Source organism: Mustela nigripes, chromosome 1 (assembly GCF_022355385.1).
Source record: "Mustela nigripes isolate SB6536 chromosome 1, MUSNIG.SB6536, whole genome shotgun sequence".
Classification (NCBI taxonomy): Eukaryota; Metazoa; Chordata; class Mammalia; order Carnivora; family Mustelidae; genus Mustela; species Mustela nigripes.
Window position 1 is genome coordinate 123,023,303 of NC_081557.1, and position 26,849 is coordinate 123,050,151.

Here is a 26,849-nt window from a genome sequence, read left to right on the forward strand (position 1 = left end):
TGAAGAATGACAAAAAAACATACACTAGAATGGTTACCAGCATGGATTTGGATTTCAGTTTTTCCATTTAGCTCAAAATAAAGAAGAATTAACCAGTAAGGAGGCTACTTAATAGTCCAAGTGAAAATTATTTGTAATAATCTAGGGCAATGGTGTGTACGGAAAATGTGCTTCAGTGCAAATTAGAAATTATCTAGAGCATAGAGCACACCACTCTGGTATACTGATTTGCAATTCTAAATTACAAATAACTGATACAAGTACAAAATAATTCTTGTCTATAGGAATGCAAATGTTGTCCTATTCAGTAGAGAGTAAACGGACTTCCCTTCCCTACTGTGGAAACTCCATTTGCACGTTCCTTTCAACATTCTTTTACTCCATATAAATTTGTGCTTTTTTGACTTCTCCTTTGAACTGGTTCAAACACCTTATTAATTTGTTCACTGGTGAGTTAAACAAAGCATGCATCTAACATAAATTCTTTTCCATGAGAGTTCATGATTTTATTTATTTTTAAATGTTTTTAACAGTTTCAGAAGTTTTCCACCCAGATGTCTAATGGAACAGAATAGAACTAGAGAAGTGCATGTCATGAGTAGTTGAAGCCCATATATCTTTTCTTGGCCCTTAGAGGTGAATCCAAAGCAGCAAATTTGTGATGTTGTTTTTTTCTATATTAAATTTTCCTCTCTACTAATTTTGTGCTTTGTTTTTGGTTCTTCTATACCGATCAGCTATTTTCCATTGGTGGCGGCAATGACTGACCATTTGGTTTTTATGGTCTGATCATGTGATGATTTCTCTTAAAGAATTAGGGTTTTCTAGAGACCTAGTCTCTTCTGGGTGAAAGACAACAGAATATTAGTTTTGTTATTGTATTTTTGCCTATAAAAGTGTATTTTATCTGTAGTGTTCATTTATCTATTTTGAGCTCAAATCAATTAAGAATTTACTGTAGGAAAAATAGCTCTTTGATATCTGGACCAGAGACTTACTTTTATGTTGTGTTTACTCTTGCTTTCCTTGTGGCTGAAATTTTAGAATTGAAACTGTAAGTGCTCTCTATTTACATTTATAATTCAGAAAGATCTTTACTTTTCATTGTGTGAGTATGTAATGCTCTTTCCCATCTCAGGATGTTATTGTCAGATTAGATTATAAACTCTTAAGCATCCTGTTCTGACTGGCTGATAGGGTAAGTAAGCACTAACCTGGATTGAATATTCCTAAAATTCCCAGAAAACAATGAACTAATACTTTCAACGTGCTAGAATCTAAAAGGAAAGAAAAATATTCTTAGCAAAACTAAAAGGTAACTTTTGAAGACAAATTCAGAACATTTAAGTGAATCTTTAGCATACAAGACTAGTTCAATATTATTGGTTTAATAAGACTAGCTATGTCTTCTCTGTTTTATCAGTGTTAAGTGTAATGGAAGCTTATATCTTATTCTGGTTGGGAATGTTCTTCCTAAATTTACACTAGTTTATTAATCAAATAAATTAATATTACCTCCAGTTAATGTTTAAAATTATTAAAAATATTAATTTGTGTTTACCCACATTGAATCAGTTTCATTTTCAATAGTAGTTACATTTTACAGTATGTTGGCTTGAAGATAATTTCTTTAGGTGACCTTGAACTTACATTAAATTAATTTCCAGATATTCTTTGGATGTTGAAATCTTTTCTAAGTATGATATGGTGCTGCAACACTGATTACTAAGTATAATTTTATTTTTTTATTTTGTATTTTAAATGCTACAAAGAGGCTATCGCTGTGGGCCTATTAATAAACATGCTTATTTTCACTATTTTGAGAAATCATATAAAGGATGTGTTCGGCTGTAAAACACTGTGTTATGTGTATTGATGAGTTTTGCTAGTCTGCTAAAATGGCAGTGTATGACATGTAGTTTACAATTACTTGCCCTCTAGTTTTGTGTGACATAAAAGTTACTTTGGTTAAAAGTTACAATTAATACAAATGACTGAGACTACACTTAGGAGCAATAGTTTCAGAGAAATAAAATTGTGCACATGCTTTTGCTTTTTGAGGAAAAGTGTAGTCTTTTTTGAAAACAGTCATTCTCAGTGTTTTTTTTTAATCTATAAACTCTGTAATACATTTCCACCAGTGATGTCTTATTCAGTGTCTCTCTATCCTCACCAGCATTTGGCATTGTCATTATTTTTTATTTTAGCCATTCTGTTGGGTGTGAAGTGATATCTCACTATGGTTTTAATTTACATTTTTCTAGTGCCCAATGATGTTGAATATCTTCTCACGTGCTGATTTGCCAACTGTATATCTCTGTGAAGTGTCTCTTCATTTTTTCCCTTGTGTTCTAAATAGACCTTTTGCATTTTACTTGTTGAATTTTGAGAGTTCTTTATATATTGTAGATACTCATCCTTTGTCTGATATGTGTTTTGCAAATACGTTCTTCTACTATGTGGCCTGTCTTCTCATCTTCTTCACAGTTTTTCACAAGAGCAGATTTTTTTTAAAGGATTTTATTTATTAATTTGACAGATGGAGAACACAAGTAGGCAGAGAGGCAGGCAGAGAGAGATGGAGAAGCAGGCTCCCCAGAGCAGATATTTTTAATTTTGTGATTCAGTTGGTCAGTTTTTCCTTTCACTGATCATGGTTTGGTTTCAAAGGTCAGGAACTCTACGCTTCATTCTATATCCTTAACATTCTATATCCTTTTCACCTATTTTTTCCCTAAAAGTTTAATAGTTTTCTGTTTTACATTGGATTATCCATTTTAGGCTGGTTTTTGTACAAATTTTAAAATCTCCTTCAAGGTTTTTTGTTTTTCTTGTTTGTTTTTGTTTTTTTGCCTATACATGTTTCTCCAGAACCATTTGTTGAAAAGCCTATTTGCATTGAGTCCACAAGTTCATTCCTAATTTATAGAAATAGTTGATTTTTGAATGTTTATTTTATATCTTAAACCTTGCATAATTCACTTATTAAGCATTAAGATGTTTTTTGTAGATTTCTTGGGATTTTCTATGTAAATAATCATGTTACCTGCAAATAGGGACACTTTTATTTTTCCTTTCCAGCTCCATATTGAATATCCGTGATGTGAGAATTCTTGCCTATTTCTGATCTTAGAGGGAAAACATTGTCTCGTTAAGTGTAATGTTAGCTGTAGTACTGTCAAAGTTCTTTACCAAGTAAGTGGTTGTTCTTGGTAGATCGACATTTCTTGTTAAATTGACATGCTCTCTTTGTAATTTTCTTTACTCTGAAGTCTACTTTCCCTGATAATGACAAAGCTACCCCTGCTTTCTTTTGAATTATGTTTGAGGCATATATTTTTCCATCTTCTTACTTTCAATCTCTTAAGCAAAGGAACCCCAAATTTCTTCACCATAGCTTTGGCCATAGCTAACTCTTTTGAAAGTATTCCAGGAGTGGTGGTAGTTAAAATTTAAATTTGGATTATAATGTTTGGGTTCCTAGGAGTATTTTACCTAGAACCAATTCAATAAAGAAGAAAATGTTTTTCAGGAGTGGGAAGGAAAGGCACAGAGAATTTGAATTTTTGACTTGTATATATTAAAGAAAAGGCAACTTTAAATGATTACATAAAAACATGTATAAACACCCAATAGATACAAAGTCACATGCTGATCTGAGTTGGTGACCAAATATAAGGGGGAATATTTTTAAACCTCTTTTTTATTAAGAGCTTGGTTAATGATTTTGTTTACTTGCAATGCTCTTATATGGCAAATGACCCACGTCATTTGCTAGAATTCTGAAAATGACACATACAAGATGTGATCACTGGTATCTACTGTTAGAAATCTCCATTCACAGATACTCACGAACTCTATACTCTTGTATTATTGTCATGCAGTTTCAGACTATTTTCCTAGGCTTTCACAAAATAAAATAAATATGTGATGAAGAGAGACTCAGCATTCCTCCTATGTTCTTGATAAACTTAATTACCTCCCTTCTCTGATCATTACAGGCCAAAATGCTATGAGTTCTTGCTCTTGGGCATCTTTTGTCCTCTGGCAACCTCTGGCAAAGTCTGTTCTGTCTACTCTCTAGCACAGCATATGCTGTTCTGGCACACTACACCTAACAGGAAATTTTAAGTGTAAACAATATGTATTTGCATATTTGAGATAGAATACTAATATGTTTTTACTTTGTAACATTCTGTTTCTGGGAACATGGTTAATACAGGAATTTTTTTTCTAGCATTTTCTTGACATGATTCTCCTTACCTTCCTCCTTATTAAAACAACAACAACAACATTAGATTATCCTTCCTCCAACTGGACTGATTATCCTTCCTCCAACTGGTTTATGATTCTTTAGGATTAGAATACCTAATACTTGAAACCAGAGCTCACTCCATGTCAGACACTAAACACACTACATGCATTATCTCCTTGATTTTTTTGATGTCATTGTAAGAATATTAGCCCAAAATAAAATTGAGATAATAAAAAGACAAGAAAATGGATTTCAAAGAAGTTCTTGAGCCTGCCCTGGAATCTGTTTGCCTGAAACTTGGGTTACTCTCCTACTACTACACTAATCCTAACTATACTATCAATTCCAGAACTAGTTATTATTATAACCTATTAGTCTTTGAAGAAAAATAGGTCTTTGTGATCTGGCCACCACGTAAGTATTTATATGCCTAACTTAGCTACTATCCCTATAGTTCAGTTTCCAAGCACCCTGTGTTTTCTGTAGTTTCTCCTCTTTCTGTTTCTAGAACCTGCTCAAAATTTTTCTATCCTTAATGTCAATGGGAGGATTCAAACATTGTTTCTCTTCCTCCTTTCTTCTAAGTATCTTCCCTCTACAATTTTTAAGATTCTCATACAGGTTTCATATGCTCATATGAGACACTCACAGTATAAACGCACATGTTAAGGCAATTACTATTTTACAGACAATTTTATTTCTTGCTTCTTTTGCTATTTATTGCTTTCCTTAAACAGTTCTCAGACTTAAGACCTTTCCATTTATATACTTACATATATTTTTAGGGTTTCCAAGCCAGGACCCATCACTATAAAGCAGTGAATTATTCTGAATATTAAATAAATGTTATATTCTATTTAACAATGTCAATATTAAATAAATTTTTATCAAATAACTATTGGATTGTCTATGTGTCAGACACCACTCTAGACACTACCTTTTACCCTTCCACCCAAACATTTTTTACATAAAAGAATATTTTTATTATTAAAAATAAGTTTTATCAAATAATAATATACAAATTCATTTTAGAAAAATTAAAAATACAGACAAAAAGAATTAGGAAACAAACACTAGCAAGAGTTTCAATATTTTTATGAATCCTTCCAATTTTTTTCTTAAGATTTTTAAGATTTTATTTATTTATTTGACAGAGAGATAGAGAGCACAAGCACGCAGAGTGACAGGCAGAGAAAGAGGAATCGGGACTTGATCCCAGGATTGAGCAGAAGGCAGTCGCTTAACCGACTGAGCTACCAGGCACCCCAATATCATTCCAAATTTTATGTATATTTTTGAGCTGTTACATTTTTTTTTTCAATTAACACTATGTAATAAACATTCTTCTAAATTAATGGTTGTTAAAGGGTTAATAATAGTTCATTTTGTGGCTGTATAATAATTTTAAAATCACAGTTCGATGTTGGCTTCAGCCCATTGGTAGCTTTTCGAGTTACATGTGAAGATTATGTTGAATGTCATTGCAGGTAATTAACCAGTTAGCTCAAACCTTAGCTCTTGAAAAGTGTGTCTCCTTTACAGAATAAACATTGATAGAATACCTGACATTGGATGCAAAGATGAGTAAGAGCTTGTGCAGTGCAGATAACAACTTACTGTAATATTCAGATTTGTTATCAAATAGAAAACAATATGCTTAAATTCTACAGTAAACGGATGCGCGTGACCCTTAGGCTGCGTTGAAGAAAGTCCAAGGCAATGTACAGGACAGTGATTGCTTGCCACATATCTTACGGAGAAAAGTACTTTTTATTTAATATTTGGTGGTTGAGAAAAGATACAGCCCACCGTGTCTCTTCCTTGATTACTCGTGTTTCTCACTCCCATGGCCGGGTGCAGTTTGCTTACTATTAGTGTATATATCTGGAAGAAATACAGTCTAGCTTTGTATCGAAGTAGGAAAATTTAGAAACGACTAATACAGCTAACATGGGAAGACGAAAGAAAAAAAAAATCACACTAACGGAAACTTGTCCTGAGACGACCAAAATAAGACGTCACTTGGGCTAATCACAACGTCAAAGCTTAACGGCATCACCCCTGTAAGCGGAGGCGGTAAAGTGCTAAGGTCAGCAGAGGCCTCCATATTTCAGTAGACGGCGCAAAACTTGGGCGAGTTTCCAGGTGATGCCACCGACCCCCTCCGCGCCCAGAAGACAGGACCAACAACCACAGCCGTTAGGAACCGCGGTCGCGTCACGCCTGAGAGGGGACGCGCAAACCTACGTCCCCAAGCACTCCCCGCAGGCCCCGCCCATTCCTCGCCCCAGAGCCCGCTGGGGGCTCGGGGGGCGTGGCCAAGGGCGAGGCGAGGAGAACGCGCAAGCGCACCAGAACCCAGTCAATTAGCCAACTATTAATCTCGCGAGGGTTGAAAGTCGGTGGCGTAGGTGGTTGTCCTGGATGCTGGCGAGATAGGTGATTTCTCCCAGAGGAAGAAAAGGAGGCGGCGAAGCTGGTTCCCGGCGTCGGTCTCTCTTTCGCTTTCCTTTCTCCTAACTCCATCTCTCCGCCCTCCCGTAAATCAACCCGCCTTCCCTGACCTCAGTGACCCAGGTGGCCCCGCCCACCCTCGTCGACGTGATTCCCGCCGTGAGGTAAGCGCCGCTCGAATCCCGAGCCCGGCGGAAGAGGAGGCGGGCGAAAGGGGGAGGCTGCTGGGCCCGGCTTAGGCTCGTAGCGGAGCAGCAGCGCAGGGGGGCATTCGGGTGGTCCTCTCGCCCTCCGTCAGCTCGTGGCGACGTAACTACCGAGGCCTAGGCCTCTTCGTCTCTGCCGAGCCGGGCCTCAGGCAGCAGCGGGTGACGCAGACGGAACATCATGTCGTCCGCGGCCGAGCCTCCGCCACCCCCGCCTCCCGAGAGCGCGCCTTCCAAGCCCGCAGCCTCGGCCGCCAGCAGCGTGAGCAACAGCAGCAACAAAGGCGGCCCGGAGGGCGTCGCGGCCCAGGCGGCTTCCTCTGCGGCTGGCTCCGGCCCCGCGGACTCCGAGATGGAGGTGAGGGTGGCTTATGGCGCGGGCAGAGGGCGCAGTGGGGAGGAGGAGCTGGTTCCCTCGCCGGGATTTTAGTGCTCAGACGCGGAGCCGTACTCTACCCTCCAGCATCCAAACTCGGCCTCAGACCCTTAGGATCCGGAATGATTCACTCCTGCGCCCTTGTGCTGATCCCTACCCACGCCGACTCCCATGGATTTCTGGCACTTCACATTTACATTATTTGTCTCTTCGGCGACTCTTGCCAAATCTTCCAGCGCTATTATTAAACAGATGTTATTGATTACTGAGGCCGAGCGGGACCGGCCCGGTTTTTGTGTGTGTGTGTGTGTGTGTGTGTGTGTGTGTGTGTCTGGTAGACTCCCATAATTCCCTCACCCGTCTCTGATTCTAGCTTTTAGTTTCCACTAAACTTGCGGGAAGGGAGAAGGAGATGCCTCTTAGTGGGGAGGGAAGGATGCGCGGGGTGGGGAGGGCGTTTAAAAGCTGCGCGTCGGAGGACTCAGGCCTCCTTTTCTTCATCCAGGTCCTTGCGGGGGCGGTATCTGTTCTGGGCAGAAACAATGGCTAGAGCTGGATGGCCGAATGCGCAGTGGGGATAAGCGGGGCGCAGCTGCTCCTGTGAAGGGAGAGGAGGCTCCTCCCAGGCACTGTTCCTTAGGGAGGAAAGCGACCAACGCAGCAGCAGCTGTCTTGTCTTGGGCCCCCATCTAATTTGGGTAGGGGGATGGATGAATTAGTGAGTCTGGGGCGGTTGACTTTCAGTCTAGCGCAATTCCTCTTTTTGGGCCTTGGCCTTTTTTTTTTTTTGAAAATTGGTACTGCTCGCTTGCCGAGCCTGCCTTCAAGGGCTGGGGTTGGCCAGAGGATGGTGACAGTGATGCGGGGGTGGAAAGTTTGGGGAGCTGCCAGGCGGGTCTCTTGGGTGTGCTCCAAGACTTTGCGAGGTCTGGGAACAAAGTGATTGCTTGCTCCTTCCAAATTTTATTCTTGGCCTTCGATCTGTTTTGAGATATTTTATAGTCGCAGCCCAAAGACTTCTGGGATTTTTCCATCCTTAGCTGGAAGGGGTGAAGGTAATACTGCTCTAAAAAAGGATCCTTGATGCAGAAATAACACAATAAGTAAATGGAAGTGCAGTTTAACATTGAAGCGTTTGTCGCACCAGAGTTTTACTTGGGCACCAGAGGTCTAACCTAGCGTGACCTAACATTATGCTAATAGTTTATAAGAGAATTTTTTGGTGATGGTAGGTTTTAGTGCAATAGGACATTGGTATTCTGTACTGTTACACTTAACAGTACTGATTTTTGTTTCACATTCTTCTTTAGTGTTGCCTATTTTTCTTAAGGTTTTAAATGGTTCTTTTCGATTAGCAGGGCTGTTTAACTTAGATTCGTGCTCCCTGGTGTAAGGGGGTTTGAAAATCTTTGGCACTTTCAGTGCGTAAATGGATGGTTCTCTGCGAAATGCCGTCCATGGTTTTTATCAGTTTCTTACTTAAAAGGGTCTGTCATTCAAATTTTGGAATAATAACCACTGTCTCAGTAGAGATGTTATTTAAATATCAAAGAGTAAAGCCTAAGCTGGCTTTCAGTTGCTATTTTTAAATATAAATGGAATTAAAGTTTAAGTATGGATGTTGATGTAATAACGAGTACCAAATGAAGTCCAGGCCATATTTATTTGCCAGATGAAGAAATTGAGTCTTTTGTTAAGTAGAATCTGTGATAGGACCCAGGTCTGTTTCTGAAACTGACCGATTTCCCACATTTCTACCGTGTCATACTTAGAAGAAGGATGTTTGACAGTTTTATTTCTTGAAGAATGACTTAGTTATACCTTTTTGGTATAGGAACATGAATAGTTTCATCTTTTATCAGTTTCTTCACTGACCAGTTTTAGTTTCGATTGTTTTTTTCTTCATGTTATAGTTGATCTAAAATTTTTTTTAAGGTAAATGTACATTGTCTTTTTTTGTAACTGAATTGGGAAATCATTGAGGTTTACTGATAAATACTAGGTTTAAGAGTGTATATGTAATATATCTGGCAGTCTTAAATGCATTTTTCTTGTTTGAAAGTTGAATTTGAGTTAGATATTTTGAAAATTAGAAAATAAATGAAAGCTTGCATTCACAAATTGTTTCTGACAGGACAGACCTTCCCAGAGATATTAGTTAGTTTTCCTATGTGTTCAGCTAAATTTTCATTTTCTTGTTTGAAAGTAGAATTTAAGTTGGGTATTTTGAAAATTAGAAAATAAATGAAAGCTGCATTCACAAATTGTTTCTGACAGGGCGGACCGTCCCAGAGGTACTAGCCAGCTTTCCTATGTGTTTGGTTAAATTTTCATTTTTGCTTGGTACTGATTAGGGAGTAATTTCATTTTTTGTTTATTATGATTTTTTTAGCAAACGTGGATGGAACCTGAATTTTTGTCTTTCACTGTTGATTAGACTAATAGGTGACTATATGCCAACAGAGTAGACAGGCACACTGTATACCAGATAATCATAGGACCTCTGTCCTGGAGTCCAAATCCCCCCTCTTTTTTTTTTTTTTTTAAACTATGAAAGAAATAATGACTACTGTTGTTTATTATGGCATATTTTGACCTTTTATGATATCTGGTACCATTTTGTGAAGTAGGCTAGTAGGTGGCTTTTTCATTTTTATTTGTGAACGCCAGAGATTTGCGATGAGCTTGAAGGTGACACAGGTGCCTAAAGATCTTAGCAATGAAGTTAGATTAGAATTTAGGTAATTTGACCTCTCAGTTCTGGTACTGTACCAAATCCAGTCCCCCAATTTTTAAATCACAGATAACTTTATAATAGTACATATTGCCCAAGCACGGATTTGTACATTGTAAATGAAAATTATACTTTTACCAACTGTTCTTTAGTTGTTTTTTTGACAGATGAGTAGAAATTAGTGGAGTAGTTGTTGCTGTTTTTGTTTGTGGCATTTTGAATGTCAGAGTGAATAAATTTTTGCAAGAAAGGATATTTGTTACTAATTTGTAGTTAAGAAATAAGAGATTTAGGATGCATGATAAATTTTTTGTATTGTTCCAGAAGGTGGAAATCAGGCTGACTAATGATGGTGATTTCTAGGTGTATATTTATGTAGAAGCACAGCAGATACTGAAGTTTTATGATTAAAAGGAAACATGATTTCTTCACATTATATAGTGTTTAATTTGGTTTCATAATATTTATTGAATAGAAAAAGAAACAGATTTGTTGAAAGTTATTCTATTCTAGGATGATGTGATAATAGTCTTGTGTTTTACTCTTGGCCAAAGCCATGCAGTTTATATATTTGGGTTAAATAGGTTGTTATTGTGGCATTTAGTTTTATCAAAATACTCTTGTCAGATTAGATTATAGCCATTTAAGTATCTAGCAAGAATGTGGTTTGAGCAGAAACTAGTTTAATAATGGTGTCTTAACTATTTTTGAAGAACAATCCATGATTTTTCCCTCCTACCAGGAAGTATTTGATGACGCATCTCCTGGAAAGCAAAAAGAAATTCAAGAACCAGATCCTACCTATGAAGAAAAAATGGTATGCTCTAGGTATATAAATAGAGTTTGTAATAACTTTTATTTAGGTGATTGAATGGACCAAACTTCTGCATTTAACTTTTATAGTTGAGTCACAGATATCCCCAATGGAAATATGTGTAACATGGGATACTATAATTTTTGTTACTTGCCTGTGTAAATAAAGCAAATGGAGAAATATTACATGAACATACCTAATAGTATTATATAAATGTGTGGGATATGTTCCTCCTCTCTATTTTAAGATTTAGTGTCGGGGAGTGAGGAGAGTAAAAGACCACAGAGGTAGTTATTCAAGTTGTATTCTGCCTCTGTCCTTCTATTCCACTGGGTACAAAGACGGTAATATATGCTCCTTGCCCTCAGCTTTTGTACAATATGGGTGAGTTCTTTTCGAAAAAAGCACATGATCGTGTTATGTTATACTTAAATCCTCAAAGACCCAGCTCACATTTCATACCTTAGGAAACTTTTTTTTAGCATGACTTAACCATAACCTACAAAGAGCTTTAAACTTAAATTCAGATTCTGTAATCATAATGGCTAATAGCAAATGCTTACTATGTACTAGGCCCTTTTGTGAGTGCTTTATGTGCATTAAAATATTTAATTTTACTGAAATATTAAAAAGTTAGAATAACATGTTAAATAATAACATGTTAATAATAACATGTTAATTAACATGTTAAATAATAATAAATAATAGCACTATGCAATATAACTGGTGTGCTCTTTAAGAGTAAAAAGTGTCTTTATGTATCTTTATCTAGATCAATATCTGATATGTAATATATTTTATCCAGTATTTTTTGAAACTTTTTCTTCAACCTTTGATCTTCTCTTCAAGATCAGTAGATATTTTTGAATCTCTTACATAGTTTCAAAATCCTAAAATATATGCATTTTTGAATATATGATATGTATATGCATACATAATGTGCCTGATAAACGTAGTAATATGTAAAATATAAATGTCACTATTTTTATTTTTTATTTTAATTCCAGTGTAATTACCGTATAGTGTTATATTAGCTTCAGGTGTGCAATACAGTTACCCACTAATTCTGTACGTTACTTAGTTCTTATCACCTATTTCACTCCCTCTGGTAACCACCAGTTCTGTATATTTAAGAGTCTGTTTTTTTCTCTTGTTTTGTTTCTTAAATTCACATACAAGTGAAATCATAGGGTATTTGTCTTTCTCTGACGGATTTATTTCACTTAGCATTACACTTTCTAGGTCCCATCCATGTTGTAAATGGCAAGATTTCATTAAATGACATTATATAGGATTTCTGTTATATTTTATATATGTGTATATCTGTAATTGTCCTATATCTTTTGTTTGCTCTCAGACTTACTTAAGAAAAAGATGTATTTTCCCAGCTCCACCTTCCCATAATTTCCTCATACCCTTCACAATTTATGTTCTGTTGTTAACACTGTATTAGTGGATCTAATTTCCAATTTATAGCTTAATTTTACTTTCATTCTTCATCTCACTTGTGTCTAATATTGTCGACCACTCCTCAGAATTTTCACTTACCTTGAGAGAGCTTTTTTTCCTTGATGATGGTACCTTATTTACTTGACTATTCTTTTGTTCTCCTTCATCATATCCTAAACATTTCTTCTCAGACAGTTCAATCCTTGTCATTGGCTTTGTTTTTCCTTTTTTTTTTTTTAAGATTTTATTTATTTTTTTAAAGATTTTATTTATTTATTTGACACAGAGAGAGAGATCACAAGTAGGCAGAGAGGGAGGCAGAGAGAGAGAGAGGGAAGCAGGCTCCCCACTGAGCAGAGAGCCCAGATGTGGTGCTTGATCCCAGGACACTGAGATCTTGACCTGAGCTGAAGGCAGAGGCTTAACCCACTGAGCCACCCAGGCGCCCCTTTAAGATTTTATTTTTAAGTAACATGGGGCTCAGATTCAACCCCAAGATCAAGAGTCGCATGCTCCACTGGCTGAATCAGCCAGGTGACTCTGTCATTGGTTTTCTTTAAACTGAAGCCTTCTCAGTATTTATCTCTAGCCCAGATGCTTCCAGCCATTAAATTATTAACATTTGTTTGTTGGACATTTAAGTCCTTTTGGTATTTCTTAGGAATATCCAAAATTGAATTTATTTTCTCTACTTCACATATGTACTTAGTGTTATCTCAGTCAATGTTAATATATATCCAAGCTGTCCATGATAGTACTTCATAATATTAGTAGTCTTGCAAGTTCAACCTCATAAATACTTCCTTCCCTCCACTGCCCTATTCAGTATTCTTTAATTGGATGGCTTATTTTGTTGGCTTCTATATTTGTTTCCTTTTTAATGATCTGGCCTCTTCCAAATCTCTTCATATATCTCTTCCAAGTTTTTCAGTTTCCTAGTTATGATCTTTTCACTTTTTCACCAGTCATGATCTTAATTTCTTTTAAGCAAGTTCCCTTATCATCTGCTAGTTTCAAACCATAGGTAAGTCTCAGTATCCACTCTTCATTCTTAAACCAAGGATGCTGAGTACTACTTGAGAAAACTAAATAATAGTGCTGATAGGTACCAGAATAAATTTATGGTTTTTATACTCTTTTATGCTTTCAGTATTTATTTTGCAACAATCCATTTAGCTATCTAAAAATGTTACTGCTCTGGATAAACCTGTTATTCCATTTCTACCACCCTTATTTTCAGGCTTCTTCCACAACTAATTATAGGCCTATCTTCAGTTTATTTCTTATTTCCGAATATGTATGGCCTATACCTGGTCTGTGTCATTTTCTCTTGTCTCAGAGAAGGAAGCTGGTTTTAAGCTGTTGATTTTAATCTTTCATTTGATTTTATGATTTATGTCCTTCAGGTTCGTAATCTTATTCTGTTTCTACTTTTTAAGGATCTGTTAGTTTTCTCCTTTCTCTTTAAGATCTCAGATCATTTTTATTTTAATATTCTTATTCTAAACCAGGTATTTGCCTGTTTTTCCTTCAACCTTTGCCACAATTCTGCTGAAAGCTTATTCTTTAAATGTTCTGAATTCCTTGGTTCTTTGCAACTAGTTTATAATCCCACTACCACTTGGATGAACCATTGATGAGAATTTTGAAATCATTGACAGTTGTGTGGAACTGTGGTGAAATTATACATAATTCCTTAAGGCAGTAGTTCAAAACTTGATCATGTAGAAGGTCTTGGATATTTTGTTCTGATGGGTCATGAAGCGCAGTTTGAAAATCCTAGAACATCAAGAGCCATTAAAGGTTTTTGAAAATTAGAGACATGTGATAAGATCTATCAATGGGGGCCGGGGGGCACCCCTTCTCTGTTGAAACATCATGTCTTGGGATTTTCTTGGTCATCCCTATTAAAATTTTAGTGCCATTCTAGTTCCTTTTACCCTGCTTTATCTTCTGAGCATTTATCATCTTTGACACAATCTCAAATAATCGCTAAGGTTTATTTTTTTGATATTGGACTATAATAGAAAAAATGTGCCTTTCTGGTAGGTACAAAAAAGTAGTTGTTGAATTACAACAGCTTTTTAAGAAGATATTTATTGAAACCTTTGAAAGAAGTGCAGAATACTTAGTGACTTTTGATACTGCAGAATAGGTTTTGCCTTAAAATGTCTAGCTCTGACCTGTTTGAGTTAATTTCTAGAGCTTACTTATTTTGATTCCAAACATAATTATAATAATTGAATAGACTTTTTCAGCCCCAATATTTTATAGTTGTATGTTCTTGGCTTTTTTATTATATATGCATTAAGAAACGAAATACTGCAAAATACACGTAGGTAATCTTAGTACTTTAAAAAAGTTTGTAATTTTCAAAAACAAAAAACTGAAGCATGTCTTCAGGAAATTATTATGGAGAAGCATGCTGATTTCAAGGATCTTAAGTTTTTTTTTTTGATTCATATTCCATTCTTTTAGTGTGATAATAGGGAACATTTCAAAGTGGCAGATTAGACGTGAAAGGAAGGAATGGTATTAACTGCATTGGGTTAATGAATATTTCATGAACTTAATAGATTTTTTAAAAGATTTTATTATTAGAGAAAGCACGAGGGGAGGGAGAGTTAGAAGCAGACTCTGATGTGGGGCTCATTCCCAGGACCCTGAGATCATGACCTGAGCCGAAGGCAGTTGCTTAACCAACTGAGCCACCCAGATGCCCCCCCGACCCTTTTTTTTTTAAAGTAATCCCAGTGCCTGATGTGGATCTTGAACTCCTCAGCTTTGAGATTGAGAGTCATGTGCTGTACCACTGAGCCATCCAGGTACCCCTTAATAAATGTTTTTTTAACTTGGTACCTTTTTAATATTTGGCACAGCTGAACTGATAAATGATCAGTGCAATTTCTCCATTTCTGAATAACTTCACTTGTATTGAACAATGTTTTAATTTATGATATTTTATGGCCCACTATATTAATGTATAATTGACATATGACAGTTTCAACTTTAAATCTGAGTTTTGGCAGATCATGCCGTCAGCCACCTTACAGTCATGATGTAGGACAGTTCTGTTATTCCCTAAAAAGTTTGCTCTTGTTTTTATCCCATTGACACTTCAGATCTGCTTTCTATCACTAGCTATAATTTTGTGTAAGTGGAATCATAGTATGTAGTTTTTCTCTGGCTTCTTTAACTTAGTATGATGCTGTGTTGTTGTTTTTGTATAATGCTATTGCAACTCAACTGTGTTGTTGCATGTCTCAGTAATTTGTTCCTTTTTATTGCTGAGTTCATTGTATAGAGGCATGTTGAAACTTTGATTTCTGATGTTATATTAATATTCTGATAAAACATGTCTTAAAACTTATTTTGCAGCAAACTGACCGAGCAAATAGATTTGAATATTTATTAAAGCAGACAGAGCTGTTTGCACATTTCATCCAGCCTGCTGCTCAGAAGACTCCAACCTCACCTTTGAAGATGAAACCAGGGCGCCCACGAATAAAAAAGGATGAAAAACAAAACTTGTTATCGGTTGGCGAGTGAGTAATAGTTTATATTTCATAGTTGAAATATTTATTTTTGATAAACTTCATTAGAGGCATAAAATCACTTCATTAAAAAAAATCATTTTAGGGGCGCCTGGGTGGCTCAGTGGGTTAAAGCCTCTGCCTTCGGCTCAGGTCATGATCTCAGTGCCTAGGATTGGGCCCCGTGTCGGGCTCTCTGCTCAGCAGGGAACCTGCTTCCCTTCTCTCTCTGCCTGCTTCTGCCTACTTGTGACCTCTGTCTGTCAAATAAATAAATAAAATCTTTAAAAAAAAATCGTTTTAGGGGTGTTACTTACTTGGCCCCAGTTGGCTTAACAGGATGTAGCCATACGTGTATAAATAAGAATAATGTGTAATGCTTTAGTTTATGGCATTATCCTGTTTATGAATTCAGGTGTTATCTATTCCTTGGAGAGGGAACAAATGTAGAGGTGAAGCAGCCTATTTAAAATCACACAGAAGTAATCAGAATAATCCAAGCTTGACTTTAGGTCTGATTTGGGGTATTCTGTAGGCATAAACCACATACAGGCATCAAGGGGATTGCTTTTATCTGAAGTCTGCTTGGGTATGGAATGTTGTAATGATTTATACCATGGCATTTTGTTTAAAATTTTTTTAAAAGATTTTGTTTCTTTGACACAGAGAGACACAGTGAGGGAAGGAACACAAGGAGGGGAGGGGGAGAAGGAGAAGCAGGCTTCCAGCCGAGCAGGGAGTCCGAAGTGGGGTGTGATCCCAGGACCCTGGGATCATGACCTGAGCTGAAGGCAGCTGCTTAACAACTGAGGCACCCAGGCTTCCCTAAAATTTTTATTACTTAATTGTCCTTCTACAAATTGAAGTGTCAAGTTGTATGCTGCCCTTAGATGGTTGTTTAAAACATGTATAATAACTCTTTCATGTTCAGTTCATAAATAGTTTCTTGGAATTTTTGTGCTGATTGGGTAATTAAGATGTTTAGTTATAACTGAAAGATTTGATATTAATAGCTGTAGTGTAATTTCAATTCCTTGGAATGACCATGTAATTCCCAAAGCGAAAAATGGAAAATAATCAGTAATTAAATCCACTAAATTATCTAAAAGAGGTTATTACAAACTGCTCTCAACAACGTTAAATTTACTGTACAGTTTATGGAAACACAGAAGCATGAGCTGTACCTTGAAGGGATTTTCATCAGAAAGCATGAGCATACCTTTATCGTTTTTTTTTTTTTAAGATTTTATTTACTTGTCAGAGCACAAATGGGGAGCGTCAGGCAGAGGGAGAAGCAGACTCCCTGCTGAGGATGGAGCCCCATGTGGACTCTATCACAGGACCCTGGGATCCTGACCGGAGCTGAAGGCAGACACTTAACTGACTGAGCTACTCAGGCGTCCCATAATACCTTAATCTTATATGGAGTATTTCATATATTTTATGCCTTATCCATTGTGTATACCCAGAGTGCTTTTGTTTTAGTACTTAGAGAATTCCTAAAAGGGACATTTGCACTTCAGATGTATTTAAATAGTTCAGACTTGAGAAGTTTGGCGCTATTTATTTGTATTTTTATTTTTTACTTAAAAATTTAAAAAACTTTTTTGAGAGAGAGTGGAAGCAGAGGGAGGGAGAGAGAGAATCTCAGTCAGGTTCCATGCCCAGTAGGGAGCTGGATGCAAGGCTTTATCTCAAGACCCCGAGGTCATGGCCTGAACCAAAATTGAGTCAGCTGAGCCACCGGGCACCCCTTGCAGCTATTTAAATGGCATCTGGTCTCCTGTTCTAGAAATGCCAAGTACTGTAGTGGATGTTTTTATGATACAGGTGGTTAATAGGATTCCATGAAGAGAAACAGCTTTAAGATTATGTAAGATAAAGGTATTCTATAGTAAATAATAAATTGTTCAGCTTGTTCTTACTGGTGTTAATTGGTTAACAGATTTTTTTCTCTATCCTTGAAGCCATCTGAAGAGGAAAGTTAGCTTATGCAGAGTAATTAGGGTGATGGTACTGTCCTTGAGTATAAGAACAATATGTTTTTCTGTTCCTTCTTTCAGTGAGTGAACCCTCAATTTGAAACAATAAGCTCACTCCAGCCTTTATCTTCAGTTTTATAACCATAATAATACCATCTTGATAATAGACTGTGAGATTTTATTTTTTAAAAAAGTAAAAGTTCTTTCCTAGTTTGGGGAAAATAAATTAGAATTGAGGGTCATCTTTATACTAAGTTTCATATGGTTAGAATGTAGAGAAGTATGAGAAATAACATACTAAGACATTCTAATTTGAAGCATATAAAAGAGGCAAGAATATTCTTGCATTTATTTACTGTCTTGGTCTGAGTTTTTGAGGAATGCTTTTTTTGAGAAGACTGATTATCCTCTTCCATCAATCATGTAGTTTTGGTAGAAATCAAGCTATAAATTAAATGTAGTCTTTTCTAATTTAAATGAAAATATTTGTTGAAAGTAATGAAGAAACAAAATTGGAAGCTTCAGAATTAGAGAGTAAGTACTTTTTACTAACCTGAGGCCATTAGAGATTAAGAAGTTTGGCAATATTAGAACTGTAGAAAATTAGCTTTTAAGGGGGAATGTCCCAACTCTCTTGGGATCAAGAATCTGAGCATTTCCAAAAAGCTTTGAGTAATTCTGATAAATCTCTAGCTTAAGTCATTGCTTGAAGATGACAGTCCTGCCATTCTGTAGGAAGAGCAGTTCAGAGGACATCTGAGGTAGGGGAGTTGGGCAGGATGTTTAAGCACCTGGATCTAGCCATGCCTGAAGCTATGAATTCCTAGACTTTCCAGTAACATGAACCAATACATTTCCTCTTACATAACTGTAAGCTGACTTGAGTGGATTTTCTGCCCCTTAAGATTTTCTGCCTAAACTCCCTGAAGGAATAAATTCTGCCCTAGGAAGTCTGTGGTAACTACATCTGAGGATGCTTGTAAATGGATTTCTTGGGGCGCCTGGATGGCTCAGTTAAGCATCTACTTTCGGCTCAGGTCATGATCCCAGGGTCCTGGGATGGAGCCCCACATTGGGCTCTCTGCTTGTGGGAAGCCTGCTTTCTTCTCTTCCCCGCTCATGCTCTCTCTCTCAAATAAAATCTTAGAAACAAAACAAACAAACAAAAAAGAGTCATTGCTTGAGCACTAAGTATTTTGCATGTTTTGCATCTTTTGGTGAAAGTTGTAGTTTTTACTCATTTTAAAACACAGTATATTCTTAATAGAAGCATGGTTGACACTCAATGTTACATTAGTTTCAGGGGTACAACAGTGATTCCACAGCTCTATACATAATGCTATTCGTTTATCATAGTGAAAGTTTTTTTTTTTTTTTTAATTTTTGAGTATAGTTGACGTGAAGTGTTACATTAGTTTTAGGTGTACAGCTTAGTGTGATTTTACAAGTTTATACATTCTGCTATGTTCATTCACAAGTGTAGCTACCATCTGTTCTATTACATTGCTATTACAACATTATTGATTGTATTCCTGTGTTCTGCTTTTTATTCCTGTGACTTACCCATTCCATAACTGGAAGGTTGTACCTCTCCCCATTTGCTCAGTGCCCCCCCTGCCCCCCCCCCCCCGCCCCGGCCACCTGTCTTCCCCTGGGTAGCCATCAGCTTTCTGTGTTTATAGTTCTGATTTTGCTTTTTGTTAATTCCTTTTTTATTTTACATTTCATATATGAGTGAAGTCATATATTTGTCATTCTCATTCTGACTTATTTCACTTAGCATAATACCCTCTAGGTACATCCATGTTGTCTCCAGTGGCACAGTCTCATCCTTCTTAAAGTTGTAGTTCTTAAGAGTTGCCTAGGTGGCGCAGTGGGTTGAGTGTCCTGTTCCTAGGTTTCATTCAGTTCAGGTGTGATCTCAGGGTTTTTAGATGGAGCCCTGCATTGGATTCTGAGCTCAGTGTGGAGTCTGCTTTTTTTCTTCTCTCTCCCTTTGCCTCTACACTCTGCACTCACTCGTTCTCAAATAAAAAAAAGTTTCGGTTTTTAAAATGTGATTTCTGGAGCTATTTTCTGGCAGAAATACTTAAAAAGATAACTTTAAATTAGAGATTATGAGATTTTTCTAACTGTAGTTCCTTGAAATGAGATTATTCCATTACTTCAGGTGTTACTCTGTTTTAACAATAGTATATATATCTTAGCCATGTAAAATGTTTCAGGTTTAAGTTTATTAATAATTTGTACTGTTCCACTTTTCTAGCCTTAATTTAAATGCCTCTTAAAAATTACTGTGGATGGGGCGCCTGGGTGGCTCAGTGGTTTAAGCCTCTGCCTTCAGCTCGGGTCATGATCTTGGGATCCTGGGATCGAGTCCTATGTCGGGCTCTCTGCTCGGAGGGGAGCCTGCTTCCTTCTCTCTCTCTCTGCCTGCCTCTCTGCCTACTTGTGATCTCTCTCTCTGTCAAATAAATACATTAAAAAAAAAAATTACTGTGGAATCTTGGTCAGCCACTTAACTATTTTGTTGAAATAGTAACTATAGTTAAAGTTTAAAGTGCTAATCAATTGATTTCATTTTGAACTTGACAGCTACCGACATCGTAGAACAGAGCAAGAGGAAGATGAAGAACTATTAACAGAAAGCTCTAAAGCAACCAATGTTTGCACTCGATTTGAAGATTCTCCATCATGTATGTTGTATACATATTTATTTGATTTTTTAAAATTCCGCTTTTGAGACTTCTTTTGGTTAAAGTTTTATTTGTCCTGGCTGTAATTTATAAAGGGAATTTTTAGTAATCTTTTGAAATTTATTGATTGTGAACCAGATTTTTTTTTATGGAAATGGTAGTATATTTGTATGCTAGCGGTACTGTATTTCAAAGGGGCATAACATGCCTTGTGTTTTTATTGTTGCCTGAATGTATAAGTAAAACTAGTAATAGTTTCTGCTTTATATTTGCCCCTGATTAAAAAAATGTAATGTTTAAAAAAAGCACTTCATGAAGACTTCTGTTAACTGATGTCAAGATTTTGTATTAGTTTGTTTTAAATTTTTTTCTGAAATATTTGTTATTAATGGTTTTCCAAAGGAAAACTTGGGTAACCAGGTTTTTGAATTTTATTTCTGTATAATCTTGATAGTCTGGCGGCACATTTGTCTTTACTGCAGCCTAGCATTTTTTTCCTGATCTTCCTCTTTCTTACTTGGTAATTGATTTGTGTGATCGAAGTGGTTGTGAACAACAGAAATTTAGAAAGGTCAATATAGGACATACAGTTTTGACTTTTTAAATTAACTGTAACTTTAACTCTTTAACAAGTTGAACTTCAGGCAAGACAGTATCTTGGTTAGAAATTCAGCAACCTGTTTAAAGTATTTATCTTCAGATGTTTTTTAGTTACCAGTTTCCATTTCCTTCATGAAGTTAGAGACTAAAGCCAGGTATATGGTACAAGGGAGGAAGGAAGTTTGAATTGTTTGTATTACCTCTTTCTCACATTCCTACATTGTAACTAGTTTTCCCAGTATTGGTTACCTTTTCATTTTAAAGCAGTGTTTTTTGAAAGGTGATGGGGTACAGGCGTGCATGTTAAAAAAATCTTGTGATTGTGATGTATATACTTAGTAATTATTCTGAGGTGGGAAGTGTGTAGTAAACCCCAAAAGAGATACTGTTTCTCTTTACAGGACCTGTTGAACTTAGAAAAGTAAGTAAGTTCTAGTTCTTCCAAATTCTTAGTACCTTAGAGAAGGTATTGGAAAAACAGTTTCCATATATCCTGTCTTATTTCCCCTTTGTTAGGAGGAAGACTAAATTCCCAGAGAATGTCTGTTTGGATTATCATGGAAGGTGGAAACACTTGGTTTAGAACCACTTGTGGGGTGCTGGGTGGCTCAGCCAGTTAAGCGTTTGCTTTTGATTCAGGTCATTCTCCCAGGGTCCTGGAATGAAGCCCCATGTTGGGCTCTCTGCTCAGTGGCGAGTCTACTCCCTCTCCCTCTGCCCTGCTCCTGCTCTCATTCTCTCGCTCAGTAAATTACAGTCTTAAAAAGAAACTTGTGATAACATTAAAAAGATATAAAAGGTGAGTCTCTAGGACCAGTGTATGGGTAACATAGGAACTGAATGATTGGGGTGGGTAGTCTGATGCTTTATAATTGTGGGTTTCCCCTGCCCCTCCACTTGGTTATTGTCCCTATCCGTTCACTCCTTGCCTGCTCCAGATCACAGCAGTTGCCTTTAATGACTTGGAAATTGAAGACAGAAAAGTCAGAGTAAACCTGTGTAGGTCCAAGTTAAAACTCCAATTATCAAACGAAGGGGGGACTGCCTTTCTGTATTTCTTATGTCTTTAAAATGTGCATTGTGTTTTTTCTTTTATTCTTAGATGTTAAATGGGGTAAACTGAGAGATTATCAGGTCCGAGGATTAAATTGGCTCATTTCTTTATATGAGAATGGCATCAATGGTATCCTTGCAGATGAAATGGTATGTTTGTTAGTTTTTTAGAAGGCCATATTTTGTAGTTTAAAGTATTTTGTACCATGAAATTTATAAAAGTTAAGATATGATTATAATCTAGAACTGTTAGCAAAATAATCCTCTGTCAAACCTGGTTTAGTTACAGAAGCAGAATCTGTACTTCAGTTGTGAGGAATTATTATTTATGAAAGTGTGATAAATTTAAAAGTAATTACATTTTGAGAAACATACTTTTGGTAGACTCTTAAAGTGCACTGTTTTGGCCATTTCCCTTCATTTTTATAAAAGGGGAGGTTAATTTATTCATTAGTGATTATAGTTCTGTCTCAAAATACTTATCTTTGTTTAGTATTGAGTAGATATGTAGTCAGTGTTCCAAATTTCGATATAGCTAAGTGCTAAAATACTTAGTTGCTTGAAAAAAGTACGGAGTCAAAAGAAATGGGTCTTCATTGTAGCTCTGCTGCATGACTTTGGGAAATTCAAACTTCTGAGCCTTATGGGTATGGTTAGTAGTACCTGTTCGTAGACATGGGAAGATTAGAAAGCATAACACAGCTAAACTTGAAACATCAAGTTTTTGTCATTTGTTAGCTATCATAAACCATATAGGTGTTTCTTTTAAATATTTATATGTATCAAGAGGAAACACAAATATGGGTGTCTATTTTGTTTTGATTTTCATTGCTTTGTGATTCTTTTTTTAGGGCCTGGGAAAGACTCTTCAAACAATTTCTCTTCTTGGGTACATGAAACATTATAGAAACATTCCTGGTCCTCATATGGTTTTGGTTCCTAAGTCTACATTACACAACTGGATGAGTGAATTCAAGAGATGGGTACCAACGCTTAGATCTGTTTGTTTGATAGGCGATAAAGAACAAAGAGTAAGCTTTTTGTGTTTTGTTACATTTTTGATATCAAAGAATTTGAATTTAGGTTTGGGGGGACAGCTGAGGAGGGATAAGAGTACAGTAATAAACTTTGTGTTCACAAATATTAGTAATTTACAAATGTAATACTGTCTTAGTGGTGAAGAAATCCTTCTGGAGAAAGGAGTTGTAGACTGTAGCATACCATATGAGTGTATAGTTTGTTTCTTTTACTTTGGAATTGGTTGTATAAACTCAAAGGCTATATTCTCATTCTAGAAACAGCATTTTTGTTCTTAAAAGAAGTTTTGAATATGTAAATTGGTTGGATAATTGAGGAGCTAGATTTTTTTAGATTGATGTTGCATAATGCTAATTAATAGTGTAATTTTTAAAGATGGACTGGGTCAGTTAAAATATATTGGTGAGTTGGTATGGTATTTATTGAAATAAATTAAAATGATGGTCATGACATTTTTGGGAAGGAAATAATGAAAATAATAATACTATTGAAAATACAAAGCTCAGATTTTAAAATGTACTATATTGAAGAATAATGTATTTAATTTTTTTTATTTAGCTATCATTGCTTTTCTCCTTTTATAGATAACTTTGTGTATTTTAAGTTACTAAGTTGCTTTTTATGTTTTTGAGCCAAATTTAAACCACTTTTTGCTTTAGTTTCTTAACTTGTAAAATAAGAGTAATAATAACAAAGTTTTATTAGATATGTAAACATGAAAGGAATGAAAATGCTTAACTGCAAACCATCTTTAAGTTTTCACTCTATGGCAGAAACCACCCTCTCTTTCTAAACCTGTTTCTAAGAATTTCATCACCTGGTAGAAATGAAGAGAATACATTTAAGAGTTAGTTTACTTAACTGTACACTGATCAGTTTTGTCGGTTATTTTTTATTAAATGGCTTTGACACTTAGAAATGATTGATGAAATTAGTTTGAGTTGGTTCTAGAGGCTTACGTAGTATAGAAGAGTATCCCTTTTTAATATTTTCCATCCCCTTTTTTGTGTTAGATTAACTTGTCATCCGTACCTTTAATGTGTAGTTCGTTTCTGCATGATGTAATTTTTTTCTCTTGCTACTTACACAGGCTGCTTTTGTCAGAGATGTTTTATTACCAGGAGAATGGGATGTATGTGTAACATCTTATGAAATGCTTATAAAAGAGAAATCTGTTTTCAAAAAATTTAATTGGAGATACTTAGTTATAGATGAAGCTCACAGGATCAAAAATGAAAAATCGAAGGTAATTTGGTATTTGGAAGTAAAAATCATTTGTGCCTCCATTTAGAATTTGATCATTGTGTAGAATATTCTAATGATGAATTTGGTTCTTTTAGTTGTCAGAAATAGTGAGGGAATTCAAGACTACAAATCGACTATTATTAACTGGAACACCTCTTCAAAACAACTTGCATGAGCTCTGGTCACTACTTAATTTTTTGTTGCCAGATGTCTTTAATTCAGCAGATGTAAGTATGTCTTACTGTTTTCTGGTTGGAATTTTTAATGTTTTTGTTTAATGCTATACATTTTTGTAATAAAATTGGTCTTTCAGCATTGCTTGAGATAATTGTAATTTTAGCACCACTTGAGATAATTGTTAATTTTTTACTTTAAGTATCCTGGTGTAATGTGCCAAGTTTTTTATGTATCCTGAGAGTTTACTTTTTTGCCTTTTGATTTCAGTATCATTTTATGAATCAGTTGTTTTTTTGTCTCTGGAATGTCATAGATTCACATACCAAATAGGTAGTCACATTGCCCTGAATTTCAGCAGTTGTACGTGGATTGCTTGTGTCCTTAAGGTGTATTGCTCAAGTTATTTCCCAAATGACTTTGTTGTGAACTTCACATAGCCTGTGTTTCCCCAGGATGGTCTTCAAATTTGCAAAAGTCTGTCTAGCCATCTTTTTTTTATGGCCTACAAACATGGAATCTAATCTTTACCTTTAAATAGATTATTTGCCCTGATAAAAATGGTTGAGTAGATGTTCAAACTATTGGTTATACCTAAGCACGTAATATATATGTTAAAGTCTGTTATCAGTAATGACAATTTTTTGCTGAACCAGAGTTCATTTTTGAGCTATTTTTCCGTGGGTGGAGAGAGAGACGTAAGAGCCTGTGCATGTGTGTGGCTTTTGAAGAGCTCAGTTAAGTTCCAAAAGGGTTAATTTGGGGTTGTTGTGTTAAGGATCATTGTAAAAGAATAGTGAAATTTGCCTTCTTGGAAGACATTCAGTCAATCTCAGGAAAATACTTTAGTTCTGCTTTTGTGTATTTTAATGTTTTTGTTTTAGAGATTTTTTTTTTTTTTTTACTGGATTATCACTCTGATTTGTTTAGTGATCTGTGAAAACTTTGTTGTAGTTAACATAATTCTAAGATTATGTTTACTAACAAAGCACAAATACAAACCAGATGTGCTGAAGAGGTAAGAATATGGAAGTTATCCTTGTTCAGATCCTACCAAATACTAATGAAATGCTGATAATTTTAATAAGTTTAATTAAAATTGACACTGCTCTGAAAATTTCATGTTTGAGTAATCTGAGTAGTCTTCTAAAATAAGATTTTTCAAGAATATTAATTTTTAAATTCTGTAGAACAACTTTCCAACTATTCATTATGAAACTTGTCATCTTGATGTTTTTAATCTAATTCTCAAGGTAGTTCTAATGAATTGTTAACAATGACACATGAAAAATACAGAATTGAACCAAATGATTTTTGAAGTTCACAGCTCAAATACTAATTCTAGAATTCATTGTTACATCTAACATAAATAGGGTTTTTATGTTTAATGCCTATAGTTAATATTTCTGATTTTTATTTATTTATTTATTTTTAACTAGGACTTTGATTCATGGTTTGATACAAACAATTGCCTTGGGGATCAAAAACTAGTTGAGAGGCTTCATATGGTAAGTGTTTTTGAATAAGCTTAAAGCAGGGACCCCTGGGTGGCTCAGTCAGTTTAGTGTCTGCCTTTGGCTTGGGTCATGATCCCAGAGTCTTGGGATCAAGTCCCACATCAGGCTCCTTGCTCAGCGGGGAGCCTGCTTCTCCCTCTGCCTGACGCTCCCCCTGTTTGTGCTGTCTCTCTGACAAATAAAATCTTTAAAAAAAGATTAAAGCATACTTCTAATAGGAAAAATGATAGAGGGTTAAATTAGTGAATTATTTTTCTGTTGAAAAAAAAAACATTGACTAGAATTAGATCTATTTGAATCCTGTTACTTAATTATTAATCTTATACTGGAGGCTGAGGGGTTGTGGAGTGTGCTTTTAGTATTAGAACCTAGGATGAAGTCCTAACTTAGTGAGTGGAAAAAGTAATCTAAATCTAAGAGATTTGGTTCTCAAAGGCTAAAGGGGTCCATCTTTTGTTTTTTAAATCCTGCAGCTGTGTATAAGCAACTGATAGTAGTGCATTGTGAGCAGAGTTGCTAAGTTCTTGCTGTGATACATAGTTTTTTTTTACTTCTTAATGAAGATTCACAAGTGAAAGTTGGTTGGTAGATAATTCCCAAACAGAATCCAGAATATGATAGTCTGACTAGCAGAATAAATCCAGATCTTGTAAGCATGGCATATAAGGCTTTTCATGACCTAATGCAAAGGTTCTTAACTTTTGACATTTCGGTTTAGGTAAT

At 35.9% G+C, this 26,849-nt stretch overlaps 1 protein-coding gene across 2 annotated transcripts in view; it reads left to right on the forward strand.

Moving 5' to 3' along the window:
- Positions 1–6,781: 6,781 nt before the first annotated feature.
- Positions 6,782–26,849, forward strand: part of SMARCA5 (SWI/SNF related, matrix associated, actin dependent regulator of chromatin, subfamily a, member 5) — a 40,673-nt gene continuing 20,605 nt past the window's right edge. Inside the window, exons 1-10 of one of the 2 annotated variants that reach the window (XM_059373088.1) lie at positions 6,782–6,873; positions 7,008–7,273; positions 10,768–10,842; positions 15,667–15,833; positions 20,399–20,499; positions 22,202–22,302; positions 23,004–23,183; positions 24,281–24,436; positions 24,531–24,662; positions 26,049–26,117. In XM_059373088.1, the coding sequence (XP_059229071.1) occupies positions 7,097–7,273; positions 10,768–10,842; positions 15,667–15,833; positions 20,399–20,499; positions 22,202–22,302; positions 23,004–23,183; positions 24,281–24,436; positions 24,531–24,662; positions 26,049–26,117 (1,158 nt within the window). In that variant the 5' untranslated portion in view covers positions 6,782–6,873; positions 7,008–7,096. The other variant, XM_059373079.1, reaches the window with a different exon arrangement.